Source organism: Melospiza georgiana, chromosome 8, assembly GCF_028018845.1.
Source record: "Melospiza georgiana isolate bMelGeo1 chromosome 8, bMelGeo1.pri, whole genome shotgun sequence".
NCBI lineage: Eukaryota > Metazoa > Chordata > Aves > Passeriformes > Passerellidae > Melospiza > Melospiza georgiana.
In genome coordinates, this window is record NC_080437.1 from 25369897 (window position 1) to 25392615 (window position 22719).

Genomic DNA, 22719 nt, shown 5'->3' on the forward strand with positions numbered 1-22719 from the left:
ATAAAGTTTGTGGAACAGAAAAAATACAAAAACACAGCATACACTAACAACTTTGGCCAGGGAACAAGACAAGGTCCATTTAGCCTAAGATGAAATTTGCAATTGCATGAACACACAAATTAAAAGTTATTTTGGGAAAGATAAATTCAGTGGAATTCAAGCGGAATCAAAACAGTACTGAAAAAATTAGAAGAAAAACCCCAACAAAACAAACCAACTGGATCACAATTAAAAAGGTCAAAAATTTATTTTTCCTTAGGGCATAAGAGGCATTGTAAACAAAATACCAACAAACAAACAAACAAATCACAAGTCAATTCTTACAGTCTGCAAGCATTTGAAGATAGAGTACCCTTTTCCCACCTCCCCCCAAACACTGCAAGCCTGCTCAAATGGTAACAGGCAACAATCCTGGGCCCCAAAGGTCCAGGGAGTTTTGCCATGTCCCAAGCTGGGACTAAATTTCTCATGTAAGAAGGACACTGCATCTGTTTTATCAAACACTTAAAAAAAAAAAAAGTCCAACAAAATATAAATATTACAGACAAAGATCAGATTTAGCACCACCTTTGGTCCAAGCAATCAATGAACTGGGAGATGACAGGTACAGTTTGTTTAGCAAGTCCTTTCTGCCTGAGTCTTTGAAAACATTAGAGGTTCATATTGCAAGAACTTGTAATTTCTCTGAGAAAACACTTCTCAAATTCTGGCAGTCCCTCACAACCTCCCAGGGTCCTGCACACAGGGAGGGGGGAGCATCCTGGCTGGGCAGCAGCACCCAGGCCAGCAAAGGTCACTCAGAGTGCTTGGCAGAGCCCTGTGGGACATGGCAAACACTGTGCCAAGGGTCTGCTCCTGCTGTGGCCCAGCAGAGCTCGGACTTCAGGCATGGAGCAGGAAGAGCAGTGACAGCATGAATCCTGAATTTCCCTTTCCACCAACATTTGCCACCCTCCACCACCTGTGAGCTGCCAGGGAGGGAGACGGCAGATGCCTGGAAGGAGCTGAAGTTGCCTCAATGTAAGTTATTTCAGCATATCTGGAACATGCAAATCAGGAGTTCTTTTATCAGCTGTAGTTTACTCCAAGGCCTTTTTAGGCTCATTTTTTCCAATACACACATGCCCATCAGATGCATGGTTCTGAATTTTTGCAAAGAGGTGTCACTGACCAGCACTAGTGTATGCCAGGACACAATCACAAGGACCTGTGACTTCGTAGAAGAAAAATTAGGTTAATACAGCACCTGGCCACATTTTATGTTTCTTACAACTCCCTCTCCTATAAGTGTCCAGAACTAAAATCGTCTTTTCCTTTCCTGCAGGAATTTTTGAGCAGTCCTGATTAACCATTATTAAATACTGTTCAGTTCCAAAATAACAATAGCTCTAACAAATGCCTATAGAGAAATGCTAAGATCTACTTTTAGGCACAGTAATCTGAAGTCTTTGTTCTGTATCTTCATATGTACAATTTCCCAAGACAGATGGTATTTCTTATTCTATGTTGAGAGACCCTGCTGAGTTTCCACCTTTACAGAGATATGATTAAAATTTCCCAAACAAGCACTTGTTTTTACTTCACTGCTTCAGAACATGCTGCTCTAGGGAAAAACCCCCAACCTCAATTGCTTTACATTGTTTTGCAGTTCTCTGAGCAAGCAGTTGGTCATGGCACAGAGAGGAGGGCAGCCCCTCTGAGTGCATTCCCTGTCCCACACAGGGCACAGCCATGAGGACAGCTCTGAAATAGTTCTGGGCTGGGCACTGCAGTCAAGTAAAGTCTGCAAATTTGGATTAAGGGGGAGCTTATGCTTTTCACAGCTCATTCCCCCCACCACTGTTGTATCCAGAGCAAATGAAAACATTGTGCTATGATGATTTCATTAATTCTTGCTGGGATAAAGCCACACTTCTGTTGTCCCAGTCACAGAAGCAGGCTCTCAGTACCATATATATCAGCTAAATCCTCACAGGTCCCAGCTGATTTGTGCTGAAGCCTGAGGAAAATTTCTAGAGAGTCATTTGGCAAAAAGGAGATCTGTATTCTCCTCAATGCTAATACATCTTTTGTGTTGGCCCACAGAAAATTTGCTCATTTTGTTAACCAGTACTGTAATGTGCATCCAGTCTTTACAAATGTTTACACACAGACTCAGGGACTGGTCACAAAAAGATCTGTTTTGTGCCAGTTCAGACAGACTGGGGCATCTAATCCCTCATTAACAGTAACTCTTGCCATCAATGGCAAAAGATGCTCTTAAGTACAGAAAGTGTCACTTTTCTGGATTTCAGTTTTACTGGGACGACTGAGAAAGGCAATATTTTTTATAATGCATATGATTTCCTGTCCTAGGAAAACCCCTCACAGACTCAAGCCCATCTGTACCCTTGCAGGAGTTGTTCATTGTACAAACAGTTTTATCCAACTGGTCAGCATCTCAAGTTCATTAAATAAAAACTGAACAATATTTGAAGCTACAGTTATTATTTCTGTCCCTAGCTCACATTTGTTATGACACATTATGAATGTCATGATGTCTATCACCTCTCTAAGAATTAATTAATGACCAAAATCTTTAACATCTACATGATCAACAATATTCACTCCACTGCTTTCACTGGAGCTGGATCAGAGGCCAAAACAAAATATGGTCCAAAGCTGTTACCACAAAAAAGGATTTCCCCAGACTCATTTTCTTTCTCTCTTAGCTTAACTTGCAACCCAAAACAAACTAAATGGTCTCCTGCCCATAAACTCGCTTAAAAAAAAAAGCAAACCAAGAACAAACAAACAAAAAAAGCTCTCAGCTAACTCCTTCTCATATTTACTGCAACAGAAACCACACCAACTTCTAGACCTTTTCCGAAGCAGAACAGACAAATTGGTTCCCATATTAAAAACAAAACAAACAAAAGACAAAAAAGTGTCACCAACTTGACCACACACACACTAAGACCAGCCACACATTTCTCTACCTCTGGTCACCAACATACTCTCCCAAGACTCCAAGCTCCCCCAGGTACATTCCCACCACCTAACCACTAAAAAACGGAGCTCTACACCAACACAGAAATGACAACAGCACCTAGTTTTCAAGATCACATGAAGAACACCAACCACCCAAGAAACCCACTGCAAAATTTCACTGAGACCAGGCCTAGATCCATGGTTTTTTTTCTTTTTGGTCAACTAAAACTTTGGGACAGCAAACCCTCTAGGAGCTTCTAGTACAGACACGTGTCACTGCTCTGCTAATGCAGAGGAGAACAATAGCTCAAACAAATTTCAGCCTTTCTTCACCAACAGGTTTAGGCTCCCAGGAACTCACTACCCACAGTTTGCAGAGATAATCTGGGCTAATTAACAGCTCTGGAAACAGCTACAGATGTACACAGGCATCTGAGCTGCTTTCAACACCCACCTGGAGTTACCCACATCTGAACTTTAGCCTAAGCAGCAATCAATCAAGCTGCTGGCAGGGCTTCTCCTGATATGATATTTGATATTGAGCCTTAAGTGAGGAGGCTCATCTACATGATCCTTCCTAAACACTGCTAGCGTAATAATAAGCACTGCTGTCTGCAATTAAATCTGCACTAAAGGAACAGCACTGATGTCATGTGCAAGTCAGCCAGACAGCAGAAACGCACTTACTCTGTACACTACTGACCCCACTTCGGACCCTCAGTACAAAAAAGTCATTGTAATGCCACACATGCTTTGCTTTTGCAATATTCCAGGTTTGAGCTCATCACGAGTAATGAGCAAGACTTTTCAGCAAGCCTGGTCAGCATGACAGAAAAATTCCTCCTAGCAACTGGAAACAATTCTAGCTTCCTCCTTCCCTGAAAGTCCAAGACAGGAAGTAGTTAAGTCAGCTATTCACTGAAATGCTTCATTTTTTAAAAGATTTATTTTTCTTTTCTTTTTTATTTGTTCCAGTTTACTAATTGCTACAGACCAAGCTCCAGTGACTGCACTATTCTTTTCTGTCCTGCTTCAAGGGGACAGAAACAAACTGAATTAATGTGTTCTAGGGGGCCCAGAGTCAGGACAGAATTGAATGCCCCTCTAGGGGTTTTGTTTATTTATTACTACTTCCCTGGTGACCCAGAAGCAGTTCAAGAACAAGCTCTCCAACCACAAAAGAACTGTTTGCACAGAGAATGCTGCCACATTGCTTACCTTTCAGTCATCAAATACAGAGTCAATAACACCTTTGATAGGAAATATCTGGAGAAACCTGAAATATTTACCTGAATATTAAATATCATATTTTGAAATTTTTCTTTCAGTGCCAAGTGATTCTCCCTTCCACCTGTTTTTCTCCTCCACTAAACAGAGACCAGGACAGGTACCACTGTAACCCAACAACCCTGAGCATCAGGGAAAGGTCACTAAAGCCAACATTTTTCCAGAAGCACTACTAGCACCAGGTTGTTCCTGCCAACATGGACAGGTTTAGAACAGCCATGCTTGCCCAGTCCACCAGCTGAACCTTGGTGTATATAAACTCCCAGACACACAAACTGCCTCATCTGCAACAAGCAGATAACCTATGTTTGTCTTCTGTTGGTGGATCGGTGGCTTCAGGATACAGATTATCATAGTATATTAGGGACTGAAAAAAAATCAACTTTTCTCAATAACAAAAATCCTGTTACAGAGCAGTGATGCATTTAAACCATCTATACAGAGAAAGCACCTGCAGTGTCAGACCAAATAATTCATGGCCTTATTAGAAACATCTTTTTCCTCATATTTTATCTATCTCTCCCCCTGCCAATATAGTTACTTCTAATTTCTTTTCTAATTTCTTTCCAAATGATCAACATAATTCCCATAATTTCAATTCAGTAACAAACAGGAGTCTCAACTCAGGACAGTAGTGGCTTATGCTGACAAGAACAGGTCTGTAAAACGCCAGTGTGAAGCTTAAAACCAAATTTATTTATAAAGAAACCAAACACAAAACAAAAAAGATTGCACTCTCCAACTAAAAATCAACACTACCTTGATGCAAGAACAAATTAAGAACATAGTTGATGGGACCAGCCCAGCCCTGACAATATAAAATGGGGAAACTAATTTGTTCTGACGATGCCAGCCGTGTCCGCACGCAGTGCGGCGCAGCTTCCGCTCCAGGAATTGCTGCAGACTCCCGGCCCTGATGCAAGGGCACCCAAGAGAAAAGAGCTCCTCATTCCACCCTTGGCCACCCTGCAAAACTGACACCCCAAAGCAGAGTTACAGGCGACTCCTTACAGACACCTGTGCTCTGCTCCAAATTGGGTCTAAGATGGAGGAGAAAAAGCAGCAACAGCAACAAACATCCCAAGCCAAAGTCAGCTGACTGAGGGCTCCTGGATCCGGCCTTATGTACAGTACTTTGTTTGAAAATTACAGACACACACAACAGACACGACTGCTGAGCAGCACAGAGGGAGAGAAAGAGCAGCACAAGCACTGGGCAGCGTTAGCAGAGGCCATCAAACAGTTCAAGTGTGCGGACACATTCCCATGCATCATCGCAGTGCTGGTCCCTGCTTCTAGTAAGCAACAAAGAGCAAATGAAGACAAAATAACTTAGGCAAACACATGCTCTCAGACCATCCTACTGGTACTGATGGAAGCTATCAAACACTGCACTGATACACAGCACTTCACTACGTGGCTAAATAGCATCTGAAGCGGACAGAGAATGAGCTGCTGGTGATGGAAAAGCACCAGCAAATAGCAGCAAAGCTCCAGCTGGTTTTAAAGAGCTGCAATGTTGGCAGCACAGTGGATCATGGCAGAGCAGCACCAAGGCTAAGCAGCCCTGTGCACCCTTTGGAGGTGTAGGAATAGAGTGCACAGGGCTTGCTTGTGCTGAGAACGGTCCACGCTGAGCACCCACAAGTGTCTTCTGTCAGTGTAACTCTACTGATGCTTGTGGGCCTCTTGCCAGTTTAGACAAGGGCATGTGAAAGAATTAAGTTGGCTCCTCAAAACCAGATTGCTAATTGGTAAAGTATTAGAGGTTCTCCAAAATCATGTGTTTGATATACTATTTCAATACAGCTGCAGAATTCAGTTTTTCTGTTTGAATGCAAAGGTCTCTGGTAATATTAAGGCTTTTTGACAAACTTAAGAACAGCAGGACAAAAATTAAGCAGAAAACTGAGGTACATCTCTCCAGAGTAATTAACTAGAGCCACAGGAGATGTACTTTCCAGAGCTCAGTGAGTCAAGTGCTCTGGCTTTCACATTTCTCTTGCACCTTACAAAAATAGTCCAGTTTTTCAAAGGTAGTAGATTTTGCTGCTACCTGTAAAGTCACATTATTTTTGACAGCTGGAAGTTCTCCTTCCATTCAAATAGAATTTAATACAATATCTCTTTTGAAGAGCAAAGTTTCTGCCCAACTTTATTTAGGACCTGACAGATCCACCTTTGCAAGCCAAGAAATATGAAATCAATATCCAAAACATCTGTGAAATTCTGCAGGTGAGAATTAACCCAAATAAAAAGGAGACTTTTTCTTCTTAGGTTAACAATAAGGGCAGAAAAGTAAGGACCTGTAAAAAATATTTCCATAGCTCTTGCAATAAATACAAGTAACAATGCAGTAGCCAAACTTGGGACTGCACCAGCAGAATTATTTTCCCTTCTGAAGCTACCACCAAATCTGAAGTGCAACAGAGGACTTAACTAACAGAGACAAACCAGAAGACAGAATCATCCAGCAGAGACAAACCAGAAGACAGAATCATGCATGGATGACATACAGAGTGTTTCAAGCATAGCTCAGAAGTCCTGTATTGATCAGGATGTTAATGCACATTCTATACATAATCCTGGTGACATGCTGCATAATCCTTATGCTTCCACTAACAGGTGATACTTGTTTATGGAAAGCATCCATTCCCAACCCAAGCCACCCCAGCTGTCAGTCTCTACCTACCCAAGGGTCCTGTTTTCATCCAGTTGCCCCCTCCCCTGCATTTCCCCTTCCCTAAGAGTGCATGAATAGAGAATTGCAAACATTTCACACTGCACGTTCCACTCCAAGTCCTGGATGAGGGGCCTGTTTATTCTATGAATATTGCACTTATCCACTCATTGGATTTGCTTTTTCTCAAGAATGCAGAATATTTGGGAAAAAATAGAAAAAATAGTAGGATACAACACAGGAAAATATGAGTTATTAACAAGCTAGCTATGAAGATCTAAAATTAAATAGTACTAGTTCTATTCTGTTAATACTAGTAATATGAAAATAATGAATGCTTTATCAAATTCCCTTGTTTTTCATATAAGATAAAAGCAGTAACTTTCTTTTTAACTGAGGAAAGCAATGAATATATATTACAATAAAATATGATTCATTAAGATCTGAAAGTGATGAAAACAATTATATAATGCCTTCGTCAAACTTTATAGCATCATAATGGAAGGAGTCTTTGGGGTACACATCCACAAAGGACAAATGCATTTTTTAGCTATACCCATGCAGATATGAATTTCCATTTTGAAGAGTCTAGCTGCAAGACAATCCAAATCTTTCCTTATTGTGTATTTGCTACTACTGAATACATCAATTTAAAAACTTCCTGTTGACACATCAGTTGAGTACCTCAACATGTGCCCATCATCTCTTTTATCTTGAAAGGTGTGGCTTGCAAAGAACCTATGTACAGTCCTATGTACTGCATGGGGTGACAGCTAAAACAATGAACAGGAATTGCCTCCCATGGGGAAGGACTCCTAACAAAATGCATGACTCTTGCTGTTATGAGGAAGTGTTTTGAAAGGGGAGACAAGGGAAACCAGCAAATAAACTTTTCAGGCATTATATAAACCTCAATAACGAACTCAGAAGTGCTCATTATTATTAAAGTTGCAGTATACAGCAAGACACAATTTTCACATTCTTTAATTTTGTTCTCTGGCATTGGAGTTTGGAATTTCTGCTGGTCCAAATTCAAGACGTTTTGGAAAATACAGAGAGTGGGTGAGAGCAGACAGCACGAGCAGCTGCCTCTTCCCCCAGAGGAGGGCCCCGTTCAGCTGCAAATGGCTTTGCTCAAGCCCTGCAGACTCTTCCTTTTAACAATCTGAAAGAGAAATTTAAACAGTACTATTGATTTCTGCATTGAGTGTTCACTGAGGTGTACATTACATTTAAATATTGCTCTTGATCCAGTGTCAGTTCTGACAAATTTAGTAAATAAAAGGTGACGTTAACATTTTTAGAAAAGAGCTAAAACACTTCTAACAACACTACACTGCCCTCTGAGTACTCTGCCAGGTTTTCCTGCCCTGCAGTCAGCTTTGCTGATGTAGCTTAAGGCCCTTCCCTCTGCTTCACAGCTAAGAGTGAAGGGCTTGCTATTTCAGGTATCAGTAGAACCGACCAAAACTAGCTGCTCGCCGATGGAAAAAAAATTTATTTTTCTGCTATCTCTCAGCTGAAAGCATCAAAAAAAGAGAGAACACCTCAGTGAGAGATGCTATGACAATGGTAAGACAGGAGTGGGAAAAATTGCATTTGGAGTATTTGTTTTAAAAGTGCCCTTTTAAACACAAGCAGCCAAAACAACTACCAAGTGAACGGAAGCCCAAATGGACGCTCTTCCACCAGGGTGGAAGCCAGCATGCCAAGTGGTGGCCAACAATAATTTCTGGCACCAAGTAGGCCATCTGCAGCCCATCCTTTTTGCTGGTAGAGGTGAGGGCAGAGGGAGGCCACAAGTGTGGCTTAGCAGCAGCCCATCTACAGGGTCTGGTCTCTCTCAGGAGGGCGTGAAGCCTTTGAGATGGGATAAAGCAGCAACTGAGCCATGGAGCTGCAGCTGTGTGAGAAAATCCTGGCAGTACTGCAGGCAGCCTCATGCCCTGCCTGAGCACTGCAAACCACCTCCCTGTAAAGCCAGAGCTGGAGAAGCAAGCCAGCAAGATGGAACAGGAGCTGTGGGACAGACAGACATCTGTCTCAGGCAGATCCTGAAGTCTCCTAACCTGAACCTCGCTGAGAACCGGCATCCACTGGGGCCAGCCCTGTGCAAGGCACATGGCAGCCAGGCACTGGAACTGTGCCACAAACACCTGTGCCACCCCACACCCTGCAAGGACTCCTGCAGTTCACAGGTGCCCATGGCTTGGCTGTGCTGGATGCAAATGTGAGTATTTCCAGCAGTCTGGGCTCTTTTGTCTCCTTGCTGCTCTTCCCTCCTTGGATAGGGGCTCATGTCAGACCATACCATACTCAGAGAATTCAGTGGCTCAATGCAGAAGATCTGGGAGCTGTGCTTTACATCCCCCCAAAGAGATGACCTATTGGGAATGTATTTAAACAAAACTTTAGAATATTTTAAATAATAAGTTAATTCTTAATAAATATGTGCTTCAAGAAAATGATAATTATATACTGCACCTTTAAATAATGCACTTAGTTCTCTGCATTGGCTTCCATTTTGGTTTCTTTTATTGTTAAAGTGCATTAATTCAAAATAATGAACCACTTCCGCATCATTATTGTTAAAATAAATCATAACATTAATACGAATCACTAAGTCACTACTATTAGTACTGCAATCTAGCAGATAACTCTATGTATTGCTCTATTTAATACTGTCCAGCAGAAGAATATAATACTTCTATTATAATCTCACAACAGCTCCAGCAGTCTTTTATGGCTGCTACCATATTAGTACAACTAAAAATGGGGAGAAGTATGAGAGACAGGGCCACAATGTCTCACACTGACACACATCCAGTGAGATGAAGCTAACTGGACATGCACTTACACATTGCATGGTGAGACATCAACATACAGAGAGGACCCTGCAGTGGGATATGAGCTGTTGTGCAGTTACACCTCCTTCTCCTGCCACCACAATTTAAAGGGATCCCAAACAAACAGCCTCCCCTCCCCACCTGCACGCAGAGAGCTGCCTGAACTACAGCACTGTTTGTAGCCTGTAGCTGTGGCACCTGGATGTTTTTTCAGCTACCAAAAGGACATCAGCCACATTAGCTGTAGGCAACTCTCTTAGTGTTATCATGGAAATTAATAAAACTCCCAAACCACACACACATACACACACAAAGAAAAAAAAAGAAAAGAAAAAAAAGGAAAAAAAAAAAGGAAAAAGACAAGAATAACATATATGTTTCCTAATTTTTTTTTGGCAGTGAAACATCCCCAGTAACATATGGTCTTGTTGTGCTGTTTTACTCAGCCCCTTGATCTCAGCTATTTTGAAACCTTTCTAACCTTCAACTTCCAAGCCAAATCAGTGTGAAACTCTGGTGGAAAAAAGGACATGTAATGCTTTGTGTAAACCAGTAGTGAAATGGTCTTCTGTCCCCCCCATCCCACCCTCCCTTAGAACAGATTTACAATGTTGCCTATTATTTAAAGGAATTAGATATTGATCTTGAGTGATTAATAAGGCGATTTAAGAAAACCCCCAAGCATGACTTCCTTAAGCACAGTAGGGATTTAGTAAATTATGTTTACAGTACAAGGCTACCACACAAATAACTCCATGTTCCTAGCCTCTTCTGATGGGTATCTCTTCCACTTCCCATACTGTGTGCCACATTTCAAAACATGAGTTACAAAAGGCAAACAGAACTGGAACTAGAAGAGGCAGCTTCCTGGTTAGATGCATTGTAGACCAAATCACTTTGATATGAAACCTCTGAGCCTGAGAAGCCCAGGCCCACTTTCCAGTACAAACGTACTCTTTGGATTCAAGTGGGAACAGAAACACATATTTGGCTCCTACTTCAGTTTTAAGTCTTTTCTGGTAAAACTAGACACACATACTAAGAAAATACAGTAAACCCAGAATGCACAGAAAAGACAAAAACAAAACACAAAATCAATTCCCCAAAAATATACAAATTATGTGCAGACTGAGTTTGATGGCTTTTTTTTTTTTTCCAACTCATTGTAAACAGTGATGTTGCGGAAGGTTACAAATTTTTCTCACTAATATCTTGGTGGGCCCTGCCAGCAATCAGCACCCTTGGATTTGGACCACAGGGCAAAACAAGAATTAACACATCTGACAGCTTTGTCTTTAGTGTCTTAAGGGACTTTGTTGACCAACAAAAAGTTGGATAACTTTTGAGAAACCTAACTCTGGGAAGAGAATCAACCAGTGTCACCTGGCAGGAGTCAGGCACAGAACCAAACATGAAGCCTACACAGTAACAGATGTGTTTAAGCAAGGGGTTTGTAGGTTTGTTTTTACAAGCACCAGTAGGCATCACTGCCCTTGAACACCTGAAATCCCAATTCAAAGAACAAGACAGAATGAAAGGAAACAAAAAGCCCCCAACCCACACCACCTCATGGCCTTTTCCGGTGAGTTAGTCGTAACAATACTGAAGTCAGAGACCAAAACTCTCCATGATGAAATGATGAAAAGGCTCCAACTCTGGACCTACCAACTGTTTAGTAAAAAAAAAAAAAAAAGTGAACATCTCCAAAGGATTAGAGTCCCTCTGTGTTTCAGAAACTTTCATTTGCTTCTCACTTTAAGTTGTGGAAAAGCATCCGTAATTCTTGGGTATTCCACGTATTGACAAAAATGAGGAGAAAGGGAGCCAAGATTGTAAAACAGTTTGGCACAGAACTCCCCAGGTAGATGCATGTGTATTTCTCTCACAAAAGGCACACATTTGGTTTCCTATCAATAATGGGAAGGATGGGATGTCATACCCTGTTACACATACAAGATTATTAACAACTTCACAAAAAGGCATTTGACTATGCTGCATCTTCCTCGTAGTTGCTTACAACATGTAAACCCCACAAACCTCTCCAGAACATGGCAGATTTGTCCTCATATAGACTCCTTTGTACAAACTGGAGCACAGGGAAACGTCTTTTTGTGTAGCAATTGTTTTTTCCACATGTACACAGCAGGAACAGTATAAATTAGGGAGGTTAAAGATATTGCAACATTAGTTCTTTTTCTCCAAATAATTTGAGGGCACCCAGCCTTTGAATGGCTTCACACCACTCATTATCTGGCAGTACCACCAGCCGTTCGGGTTCCTTTCGAGGACCTCCATGCAGACACCTTCCTGAAACCCCGCAGTCTCCTCATCCCCTTCATAGTCTGCAATGGAAACATAGATGTCCTTGAGGTTGTTGTGGATGAACTGGGATTTCTCAATGGGCTTTGGCCTGACTGTGGACACAGGGATGCCGTTCCTCTGTGTGGGGAGGTTGGAGGTGGTCTCAGAGCTCTCTGTGCCCAGCCGCTCCGGCTGCTTTCCCTTTGTGTCACCAGGCTGTGACCAGGCGTTGCTGAAGGAGGAATTCCGACGGACGGTCCTAAGTTGATCTGTGGCTGTTAAAGACTCATTCCTGCGCAAGGAGCACGACAGGTTGTTATCCTTTGGTGGTGGAGACACAAACACTGACTGTGGACGGACAGCAAGTTGCCTCACACCATTCCTCATTTTAACCGGCCCTGATGCTTTGGAAAAGCCACCAGGAGGTTTGCTTGGGATGGGTGGTGTTGCACGTTTGCTCTGGTTGATGGTGTTCAAAGCTTGAACCCTCTTCTCTATCTTCTCTAAACTGTTTGACTTGTTTTCATTTTTCCTGTTCCTGGCAAAAGAGGAATCAGTCTCTGCTGACATAGTTTCTCGCTGGTTATCAGGGAGAGCCAAATAATGGGAAGGAGCCCAGCCTTCCATGTCTCCATACTTCAGGTACCACCATCCACTGGCTTGCTTTTCCAGCACTTCCACTTCTACTCCTGCTGGGAAGCAAATTTCAGAATCCTGTACCTTTTGGTATGAATCAGTGGTCACATAGAAACATCTGGAGTCATTTTCTTGTTCAGTTTTGGCAGTGTGGCTGGAGCAGAAGACGCCACGGGAAGGAGCTGTGATGAAATCAGCCGAGCTTCTCCGAACAGGGTCATCCTGGTTATCAGAAGCGGTGCGTGGGGGGCTCGCAGACTCCTCACTTCTTGAACCTTTGAGTCCACCTCTGAGCTGCCCAGTTGGCCTCAACTGACGCCTTAAAGTGCTAATATCCATCTTTTCTTGGCTCTGAGAGTCTGCCTTGTTCAGGAAGGGTTTGGGCCTAACAATTGGCTTTGCTCTGATGGAAGGACTCTGCCCGGGATCTTTCTTCATGCCTGTTCTTGGCACGCTACGTAAGCCAACATCTGAAGCTGATCTTGGTTTTGTCTCCTCACTCCTGGAATAGTGACATTTTCCAAGATCAGGCTGAATGTTTTTGTCTGTTTTGAGCTTCATGAGTGATGATTTCGGAGAGCTGGAAGATGGAGAATTCCTTCGGATCAAGGACAGAGAGGAGCTTTTCTGAGAATCAGAATCCCCACTAGATTCCTTGTTGGACAAAGCATCTTCCACATAACGCCTGAACCCCTCGTTCTCATAGATGGTTTCTTCTTCATGAGCAACTTCTTCTGAAGACTCTCCTACTTTGAACTTAGCTTTCTGAAGTGATGACACAGGTGAAGGCTTGAGGGCCTGAAACAGTCGTTTCTCAGGAGTGCCCTCTTCATGGTGACTTTCACTCACTTCACACTCCGAGTCAAAGCCAAAGGCAGGTACATCATACTCAGGTTCTTCGTATTTCAGCTTGTGGGGAGAGTCCTGGGCATCTCCTGAAGAAACTGCTCCAGGAGTTGTTCCTTCTTCAGAGTCCTTTGGTTTACTGGGAGGTGCTGGGGGTGGAACCTTTGGGCGCGTTAAAGTACTGGTTCTTCTGTTCAAATTTGGTTTCTTTCTCTTGTCAATGTAAGATGCTGGAGCCCATCCTTCCTTCTCTCCAATCTGCACATACCACCAGCCCCCAGAATTCTTTTCGATAACCTAAGAGGCAACAAGGAACATGTTACTTAGAAAAAAATCTCAACTCACTGCTTCCCACTCCTCCCCTTCCAATCCACTCCCATGCAACACATATATATTACAATTTTTCCAGATACACTGTTAAGGCTCACCTCTGCTTTCTGTCCTCCACGAAAGCTTATGCCATCAGAGATGCATGACTGGAACTCAGCAATGGTGTAATATTCCACTTCCACAGAGGGTGGCTCTGGTGGCTTGGGTAACTGAAAACCCTACGGCAAATAGGATGCTTTGTTCATTTAAACCAAAGACACAGTCAGCTAAACAGCAGTATGAAAAAAAAAAGCTTTTATTCACTAAGACTCTTCCTTCTTCCTGTGCTACTTCCTAATGCTAACTGCCCAGTTCTCCTGAGCAGGAGTTGATGTATTGATATGGGCTAAACGAGATAAACCTCTCAACATATGCACTGCTCATGCCACCTTCACTAACTATTAAAACTGTAATAATCTTTACCTGAATAGTAAAATGTTGTACTTGTGGGTGATGAAGTGAGAGCTGCCACTGCAGTCACACTAAGAGCAGCCAATTTACCCTCAGATTTTGTCCAGAAAGACTCAGCTCTGGATAACATGCCACAACTGCAGAAAATTGCATTGCAACAGACCCCTAACAGATTCTGCCTGTCATTAAATACACTATCTTAAAATGTCATCCCAATGAATCATTGCTCTGTGTCTGCTGCTGGACTTTTTAAACAATCTGAATTAGTGAGTAATGTGAGCTAATGGGCATCTCTTCTAGCAAGAGACAAGGATAGACCCCCCCGCTTTGCCCAGGTGAAGTGCTAGAAGGGAAGGACTTTACTGCTTGATCAAAACAATTCCAAAAAGACCCAGAACCTCTACTCAATCCTAACACAACCTTGCTAAAGGTTCTATAAGAAGTGAGACACTGCTATTTACAGCCATTCTGGCAGCATAGCAGGCTCCTCCAAAAGCTAAGTGCCTTTATGTTAAGGTGCCACATTTTAGAATTTGCTACAATTATTTTTTAAGGTGATAAATGTGAAAAGGGTCCTTTCAGGAATTTCAGTATTGAAAGCTTTTCAGATGGGCACAGTGCTCATCTGCAGGGCAGCTAGGTGAAGCTGCACAGCTTCTGCACTTCACTACTTAGGATTCTGTGAAAGAACCATAGGTCAGAGCATCCACAGACAAAGCACAGGACAGACAAAGACACAAAATGATCCTGAGCCATCAATGCGAGAAGGGCAAATCACACACTGTGCTTTATTCTCCTGCTCCTCTATTTCTATGATACCCTTTCTGTAACTAACAGTCGATGTTTCATCACGCACAGCATGTGGCATCTCACAGAGAATGCAGTTCTGCACCTTAGGAACCGTGTCTAACAATGTTATAATTGAATGTTTCTGCACTATAAATGCTGAAATACAGCAGAAGCACAGCATAATAAAATGCTTTCAGATAATAGGATAGTTTGGATTAAAAGAAGATAATTAAAACCAGCAGATATGCTCAGGGTTTCACATGCAATATCACTGTTATTTTTAGCATGGGATTAAGTGTCATAGTCTTGCCAAAACAAAGTCTAATTGAAAATAATGCAAAGAAAAATAGGAAGAAAATGCTAATATGCTATTCATGTAGTTTGTTAGGAAGCATCTCTGGTGACAGAAAAATTACAAGTTGCATACGGCTCATAAAGGGTACAGCGAAGATTAAACACTATGCATTGCCTAGATAAACAAGCTATTAGCATGACTTTTTGCATAAATATGCTACTGACTAGTTCCTATTGAAGATGACAGTTCTAACCTCAAATTGGTACAAACTTCCAGGATTCTAGCTTTGGGGATAAGAAATCATAGGGGGTCTCATTCCTGCAGCACACATCCTTCCACAGTATTCTGAGCCACTCCAAACATGAAACAGGGGACACATTCCCAGTGGCTTAAGACAAGAGAAGGTCGGAAATTTCAGTCTGGGCTAAAGACACCCAGAAGACATTTAAACCTCCTGAGTCAGCCAAACAAGTTTTAATGCACAGAACACAGGAGCTTTATCCTATTCTCACTTCAGCCCTGATTAGTTGGGGTAACATTTTGAAAAACAGAAAATGTGATTTATCATTAGGATGCCCTGAGGTCTGCTCAACACTTAAACAATGAAATGAACAGGTATGCAAATAAAGGATCCCTCCCACCTTGTAGAACTGCACAAAGTCTCGCAGAGCACCCAGACACCTACCCACTGCTAAGATAAACCATAAACCAATACACACCAGACTGGACTCTCTTCGTGGGGGTGGCCTTGTTCTTAGATTTGGAGAACCTGAGTAGGAAAGGGAACAGGGAGAGTTTATTTAATTTCCCAAGTACTGCTAAACACATTTTTCAGCAGCTCTCTGCTGTTACATAGTTTGAGAATAGAAGCCAGTATGTGCAATATTTAAGGCATCTCTATGAAACAAGATAGGAAACTATGAGAATATATTAGAAATACCAAGGTAGCTTAGCTATTCATCTCTGCTAAGCCAGCAAATTTAAGAGGAAATCACTGCCAGAAAGCAGTGGATTGTATTTTCTCCTGGATCTGACCAGCTCCACTGGAGACTGGATAACAAAGGACTGACTAATACCTATTTTTCCCCCAGCAGTAGAAGTAATTCACTAAAGACTCACACTGTCCTCTCTCCTGTTATTTTGCCATTCCTTGCACAGAATAGCATCAGCATCTGCATTTTGCAGATGAAGTAGTAAAAAACATCATAGCAACTTGCCCCCAGGAAAACAGCAGAATAAGCAAGAGACGACACAGGTGGTCTCCTCAACTTGAACATGCTATCACATTATCTACTTTTCTGGCCTAGAAGGGCACATTTTAGAGCTTTCAAAAGGGAAAAAAGTATTCTCTGGTAAAATTAACAAAGCAAACACATCTAGGCTAAGATAAAGAACCACCAGTCAGCCCCTGCATAAAGTGAAGTTAAATTTTATCACTACTAGTGAAGGATCACATTCTGGAGTCCCTCTTGATACATCTACAGGCTATGCAAAGGTCTGCTTGTGTGGACTTGGCAGTATGGCCAGGACATGTGGGACCTTAGCTGACAGGCAATGCCAGCACTGAAAGGCAGAGAACAAGAATTCACTGCAAGCCTGTGAAAACCCAGACTAATTTACTGCCTTACTTATTTGAGCTCTTTGTGGTGCTATCCTTGCTATGGCTGGGGATCCCTGGGCCAGTTTGGAAGCCTGCTTGTCTGCAGTCATCATAGCATTGCCATTAGAGTCATTGCACAGGATGGGCAAACTGATTTCCTTCTTGGTGATGTGAGTTTCTGCAGACTCGTTTTCTACTTGAGCTTCCTTGTCAGTAGATGATTTCTTGTTCAGGAGGTTACTGATCTCCATGATGTTTCCTATGATTTCCACTGGCCCAGTTAAGTTCTTTTTCCTAGATGGAAGATCATCTTTAGCCTTCTTCAGATATGAAGCTGGGGCCCAGCCTTCTTTGCCCAGATACCTGGAGAGCCAAAAGGAAACACCATCACATCAAACACAGCCTTCTCATGCATTTCAGGTAGAAAGATAAAGCAAAGTGATGGATGAAAACATCAAACAATGTTTTCAGTTCTCAGACAAGATTTTGTAGTCTCTACTAATTTATTATCTATTGATTAGACATATCAAAGTCAGTTGAGCCAGCAGCGAACTGTGTAGATGAAAGCCACTAATCATCCTAGGGAAGGAGCCTTTCTGGACAAGAAATAGTTACACACAAGGTAAAGAGCTTCACCAGGTTGTTTTATGCCTCCTCTAGACAGTACCAGGCAAACTTTGTATTTTCCCACACAGTAAAAAAGCAAACTAGTAAGTAAAATATTTTAATAGTTTTAAACTTCCTAGTAGCAACACAGATTGAAAATGGGCTAAAATAGGGGTGAGCAACACCTTGTACAGAGAACCTGCACTGCAGTTTAAGATCCTTGTGCAAACCACCCTCCCTGAAACTATAAAGAACACTGGCCCTCCTTCCGTAATTCCCAGCCCTGCACGAGCGGCTTTTTGCCATGGAACATGTGGGACCTTAAACTACTGCAGCTTCTTCTAGCACTGCAAGATAAGAAACAATTTGTCTGAGGAAAAATGGCTTTAATGGAGACTCATTTTCCTGAGCAAGCTAGAGGCAATTTGAAGAAATAAACTGGGAAATGTGAACAGATACCTGAATCCAGTACATGCTCCTGAAACACCACCCTGAGCTGATCATGCTACACTTCAAACTGAGGTCATTCTTCCATAACTGGGCTTTAGGGAAGGTTTCTTTTTCTAATTCCTGCCATTCCTAACACCTCAGCAGGGACTTCAGATTACAATCAGACTCCAGGGAGGACCATGTGGACGAACTCTGCTTTCCCTAATGAAACCCTAACTTGCTACAGCGAGAGTCACTGAAAACTTTCTCTCTACTCTCTCAAGGTACCCAAAGCAGGCACTTGAAGTGTAAGTGAGAAAGCAGGCATCATTAAAATCCTGGTGCTCAGGAAATCTGCAGGAAATACAAAGGTTAAAACAGGAGGACTCTAAGGTTCTTTATTGAAAAGGGAGCCTCATTAGACAGCAGAGGAAAGAACAGGGGCACATGGGATATGAGCAAAGCACTTCCTGGCAGGTGAGCTTCTTTGTCATGACAACACTTGGATTCTGAGGTTTCCAGTGAGATTTCTGCATCAAATCTCATCCTGGTCTTCCTCACGACATCCACACACACTGGGTCTGAGACTTTACAGGGAGAACAGGAAAATGCAGTGTAGATTTGATTCTCTAGACTTCTTTATTACTCTTCCTGTATAAAAGCAAATACAATTCTAGTAATGACTACAAGGATCTTTCTGTCCAAAATCCTGCCTTTTCCTCCTCGCCCACCTAGACCAGGCAGGATGCTAGAGATTCTGCTTCTCCTTACATACTTGCCTTCTGTCACACATGAAGGTAAATATCTATGATGTCTCCTGCTCAGAGAGTTTAGTGGCAAGTTTTTCCAGTGATTCTGATGTCAAAGGAAAGCATTCCAAGAGCTCTGAGCTTTCTGTGATGCATGGAGACTAACAAGAAGTAGCAGCCTAGTACTAACTTGATTTGACTTCAAAAATATACAGAGCATCCACTGTGTGATGCTATGTCAAGAAGCAATTTGGATCTATTCAATCTTGTCCCTTTTGAGGCTTTTCTGCTAGGCCTCAAACCAAGCCAAAAAAGGAAAAGGAAATAAGGAAATGCCACAATTTCTGCTGTGTCAAGGCATCACCCAGTGCCATTTTCCAGCCCTGAAGACTTTTGGTTTCATTCCCTTTTCCAGCTAACAGCCCTTTTGCAGAGACCAATGCTCCCTGTTGCCTTTGCATCAAGGAAGTTTTTTTAAAGGACATTTTTGAGTTTATACAATGTGGAGGTGTAGAGGCCTCCATCTGTGAGAAAGCCATGGTGGCCAATGCACTGAGCACTCCAGTTCCAAAGGTTACTTTCAACAGAGCTTGATTGTGCAAAATCACCAAGAAAAAATAGTTTACATCCATCTTAGTTTGTGGGAGACTTAGCATGTTTGAGATCAGAAAGGCAGCCACAGGCAGGTTCTGCACTGGCCTGTCAGCTCTCCTGCCAGCTGTAGTATTTGGATAAGCCTGGGTAACCCCACTGCTACAAACACCTCTGATCTCACACAGTTTCTCCCCATGAATAACAGCAGCAAGAGATGGACAGTTAATAACTCTGAGCAACACATCCTCAGTAGAGAGGCTGTTGTAGGCTACTTCCTCCTGTGCCAGCCAATTTAACCTGAAGTTAATGCTGAGCAGTAGTTACCAGAAACTATTGGTTTATTTCTGCAATATCACAAATAAATACTACTTATGTAAGTGAAATATGCTTACATTTTTTACCTTAGTCCTTGAATTTGTTCATCTTTAAGCCCTTTGAAGAATAACCTTGGAAGATTCCTTGATCTTCCCCATTTTATAGGTGAAAGAACTAAAACAGCTGTTAATCAATTTCAGCAAAGTTCTGAACCAGTAACAATTTTCATTTCACATCTTAAGAGTTGACTCACAAGTATCCTTCCTTCCTTTATATTCAGAACCTACTGCAGTCATTTGAAACCCCATCCAAGACTCCTCCTCATTTCAGTGCTGCCAGCACCTCCCAGCTGCGCTTCATTCTCATGGGCTCAGAGCAACCACAAAACGAAGGACATGAAGGCAAATAAAAAAGCTTTACTTAGCATATTGGTACCAACTTGCCCTGCAGTCAGTCCACTTGAGCACCACATGATTGTACCTGCTGCTGACACCTGGAGACAAAGTAAGATCTAAATGAGGGATGCTAATGCCAGCTATGGGCACCCTAGGAAGCAGAGATCTACTGAATTCAATGCAGCAGTAAGAAGGATCCCAGGACAGAGCCTTTCTTTAATTTCTCCCTAGTCCTGATTTATTTAAAGTCATAATGCATGTGGGGCAGCATAAAGACAGACAGCAATATTGCCTCTAGCTTGTACAGCATTGAATTGGGAGGGTCTCAGAATTAGGTGCAGTGATTTGGTTCCTTCATGCTTCCAAAACCTTCCCTGTTTATATTACATGAAGGAAAAAATGGATTAAAACCATAGGAATGTTGAAAAAAGTCAGAAGTGCCTCTGTAAGTCTGAGAGTCACATCTGCTTTCCAGCTCCAGAGCACTGGAATTACTCCAGAGGGAAGCAAACTAGGGAAATAAAAAAAAATAATGAAAAAAAAAAAAAAGAAAAGAAAAAAGAAAGAAAAGAAAAAGAAGGACAGGAAATGAGGATCAGCACATGGCCAAGAATTTGGAGAAATTACATATTTAAGGTGGAACAAGCTAATGTCTTTAAGGTGGATTAATTACAAACTACTGGATTTGTTTTCCTCTCTACACATTGAAGTGTGTTCAGCCTGTTACCCAGCCCAGAGTTCAGCTGCATTCTCCTCCTGCTTCCTCTCCCCTCACACTCACAAGAGGAGGAGGAGTTGCTCCTTCAAAGGCACTCAATACTCAGAGAAGCAAATTTCTGCAGGAAGGGAATCCTTGTCTGAGGGGTACCTAACAGCATTCAGGGCAGTTTACATGTAACAAACAGCACAACAGCTGGAGATAGCTTCCCAGGCTGCAAAGGACCAGCTTGCAGGATGGATCACATCATCAACATTTCTGGAAGTGTTGCCCATGGGAAAATAAAAACCAAACTGTTTCTAAGAGTTTAATCCTCCAGGAGGAAAGCAGCACAGTGGAGCACAGTTGGCACCCCCTATACTTGTCACACATACGGGAGCACATAACATCTTCCAACAAGAAGAGGGGTTCCTCAAATCAAAATGCCTCTTCCAAAAAAGCCAAGTACATGCAATCCCCATCCATCATGGGGTGGCTAGGGTATCCACTGTCCTTTCAGCAGATTCCATGAATGGAGATGCCATGGAAACCACTGCAGCAAGTGTCATCATGCTGCAGAAGGCACTCCTGGCATATAGAAAAATGTGTCTTTTGGGTTGACTCAAAGAGGTGTGTGAGAAAAAGGGGAAAAAATTCAACTAATTGTAGGAGTGCTAATATGGCAAAGGGAAACCTACAGTAGTAACCAGGCTACATTGCAGAAATAAAATAAAAAAATAAACTAGAGGTGTCTTGCAATGGTTCTCCCCTCAGAAAAACCTATGAGCTTGATTCCCCCATCTGAGACTTTGGATTCCACTTCTGTAGACAATTAATGGAGAAAAAATGTGACCCAGGCATTTCTGAGCTCCTCCTATCTAGAGTGCCTTCCTGGCTCCACTGCTATCTTTATTAGCTTATTTACTCCATGGGATCATTAGACAGAAAAGTGATTTTTTTTCCTTCTAAGTAAGGGAAATCAAGAAAAACAACAACACTGCTTCAGTCAGCATTTTTACAGTCCTCATCCATAGCCAATAAATCAAGCAGCATTCAAACAAAAGCAAGCTATAACTTGGGGAGGGAAAGAGGAAAAAAATCACTATAATTACATGTTGAATGGAAAAAGATGACTGTATGAGATGCTCTGCACTGCTGAGAGATCAACCTCCATTTTAAGCTACTTGTTGCATCACATCTTGTTTGAAGAGAAATGAGATGTCACAGCACTGAGAGGTTCACACACAGATACAAGACAAGAGGCAGAACCACAGAAGTGCACAAAACCCAAATGCTGTGTGAACCTAGATGAAGAAAACTCTCATCAAGTGCTCATCCTGACACCCTACATCACTGAGGCAATATCTAACTTACAGTCTCCCCACAAGCATTTGCAAAAGGAGATTCTTAAGTCAAAACTCTCTGCTAGGACTGCTGTTCCAACTACATAACAAAATTTGATATACAATAACAACTTCACCTGCCCTTGGAATGTAGACAGGTAAAAATCAAAGCAAAATAGCTGAAACCACGGGTAAGCTTGCACAAGGGCTATAGCCAGCAAACTGATCTCCTATTCCTGAAAGTAGCACTACCTGCCCAAAACAGCTCAAGAGATCACAATCAGCCTTTCAGCATTGCTATAAATAAATTTAAATAGGTTGCAGAATAACTCTTATACTGGAAACACATGAAAATTATACACAACAGAAAGCCTTGTTAGGTCTCACAGATCTTAACTCAGATATGGGCTTTTAACTTGAAGCAAGGAAAAAAACCTCTAAAACTGCAAGTTAAGGCATTTCCTCACTGGAATGGCCCACAGCCTTTGCAGACACTCTAGTGTTACTTTAGTCATCCTCCAATTGCCTCAGACTTTTCTTTATATTTCTTCAAGAGGCATT

At 42.1% G+C, this 22719-nt stretch overlaps 1 protein-coding gene across 4 annotated transcripts in view; it reads right to left on the reverse strand.

Annotated features, from left to right (window-relative positions):
* Positions 1 to 10159: 10159 nt before the first annotated feature.
* Positions 10160 to 22719, reverse strand: part of SH3PXD2A (SH3 and PX domains 2A) — a 237768-nt gene continuing 225208 nt past the window's right edge. For 3 of the 4 annotated variants that reach the window (XM_058028729.1, XM_058028727.1, XM_058028731.1), the window contains 4 exons: positions 17059 to 17393; positions 16150 to 16199; positions 13995 to 14114; positions 10160 to 13863 (listed from right to left, as the gene is read on the reverse strand). In XM_058028729.1, the coding sequence (XP_057884712.1) occupies positions 11968 to 13863; positions 13995 to 14114; positions 16150 to 16199; positions 17059 to 17393 (2401 nt within the window). In that variant the 3' untranslated portion in view covers positions 10160 to 11967. The remainder of the gene's footprint in view (positions 13864 to 13994; positions 14115 to 16149; positions 16200 to 17058; positions 17394 to 22719) is intronic. The other variant, XM_058028730.1, reaches the window with a different exon arrangement.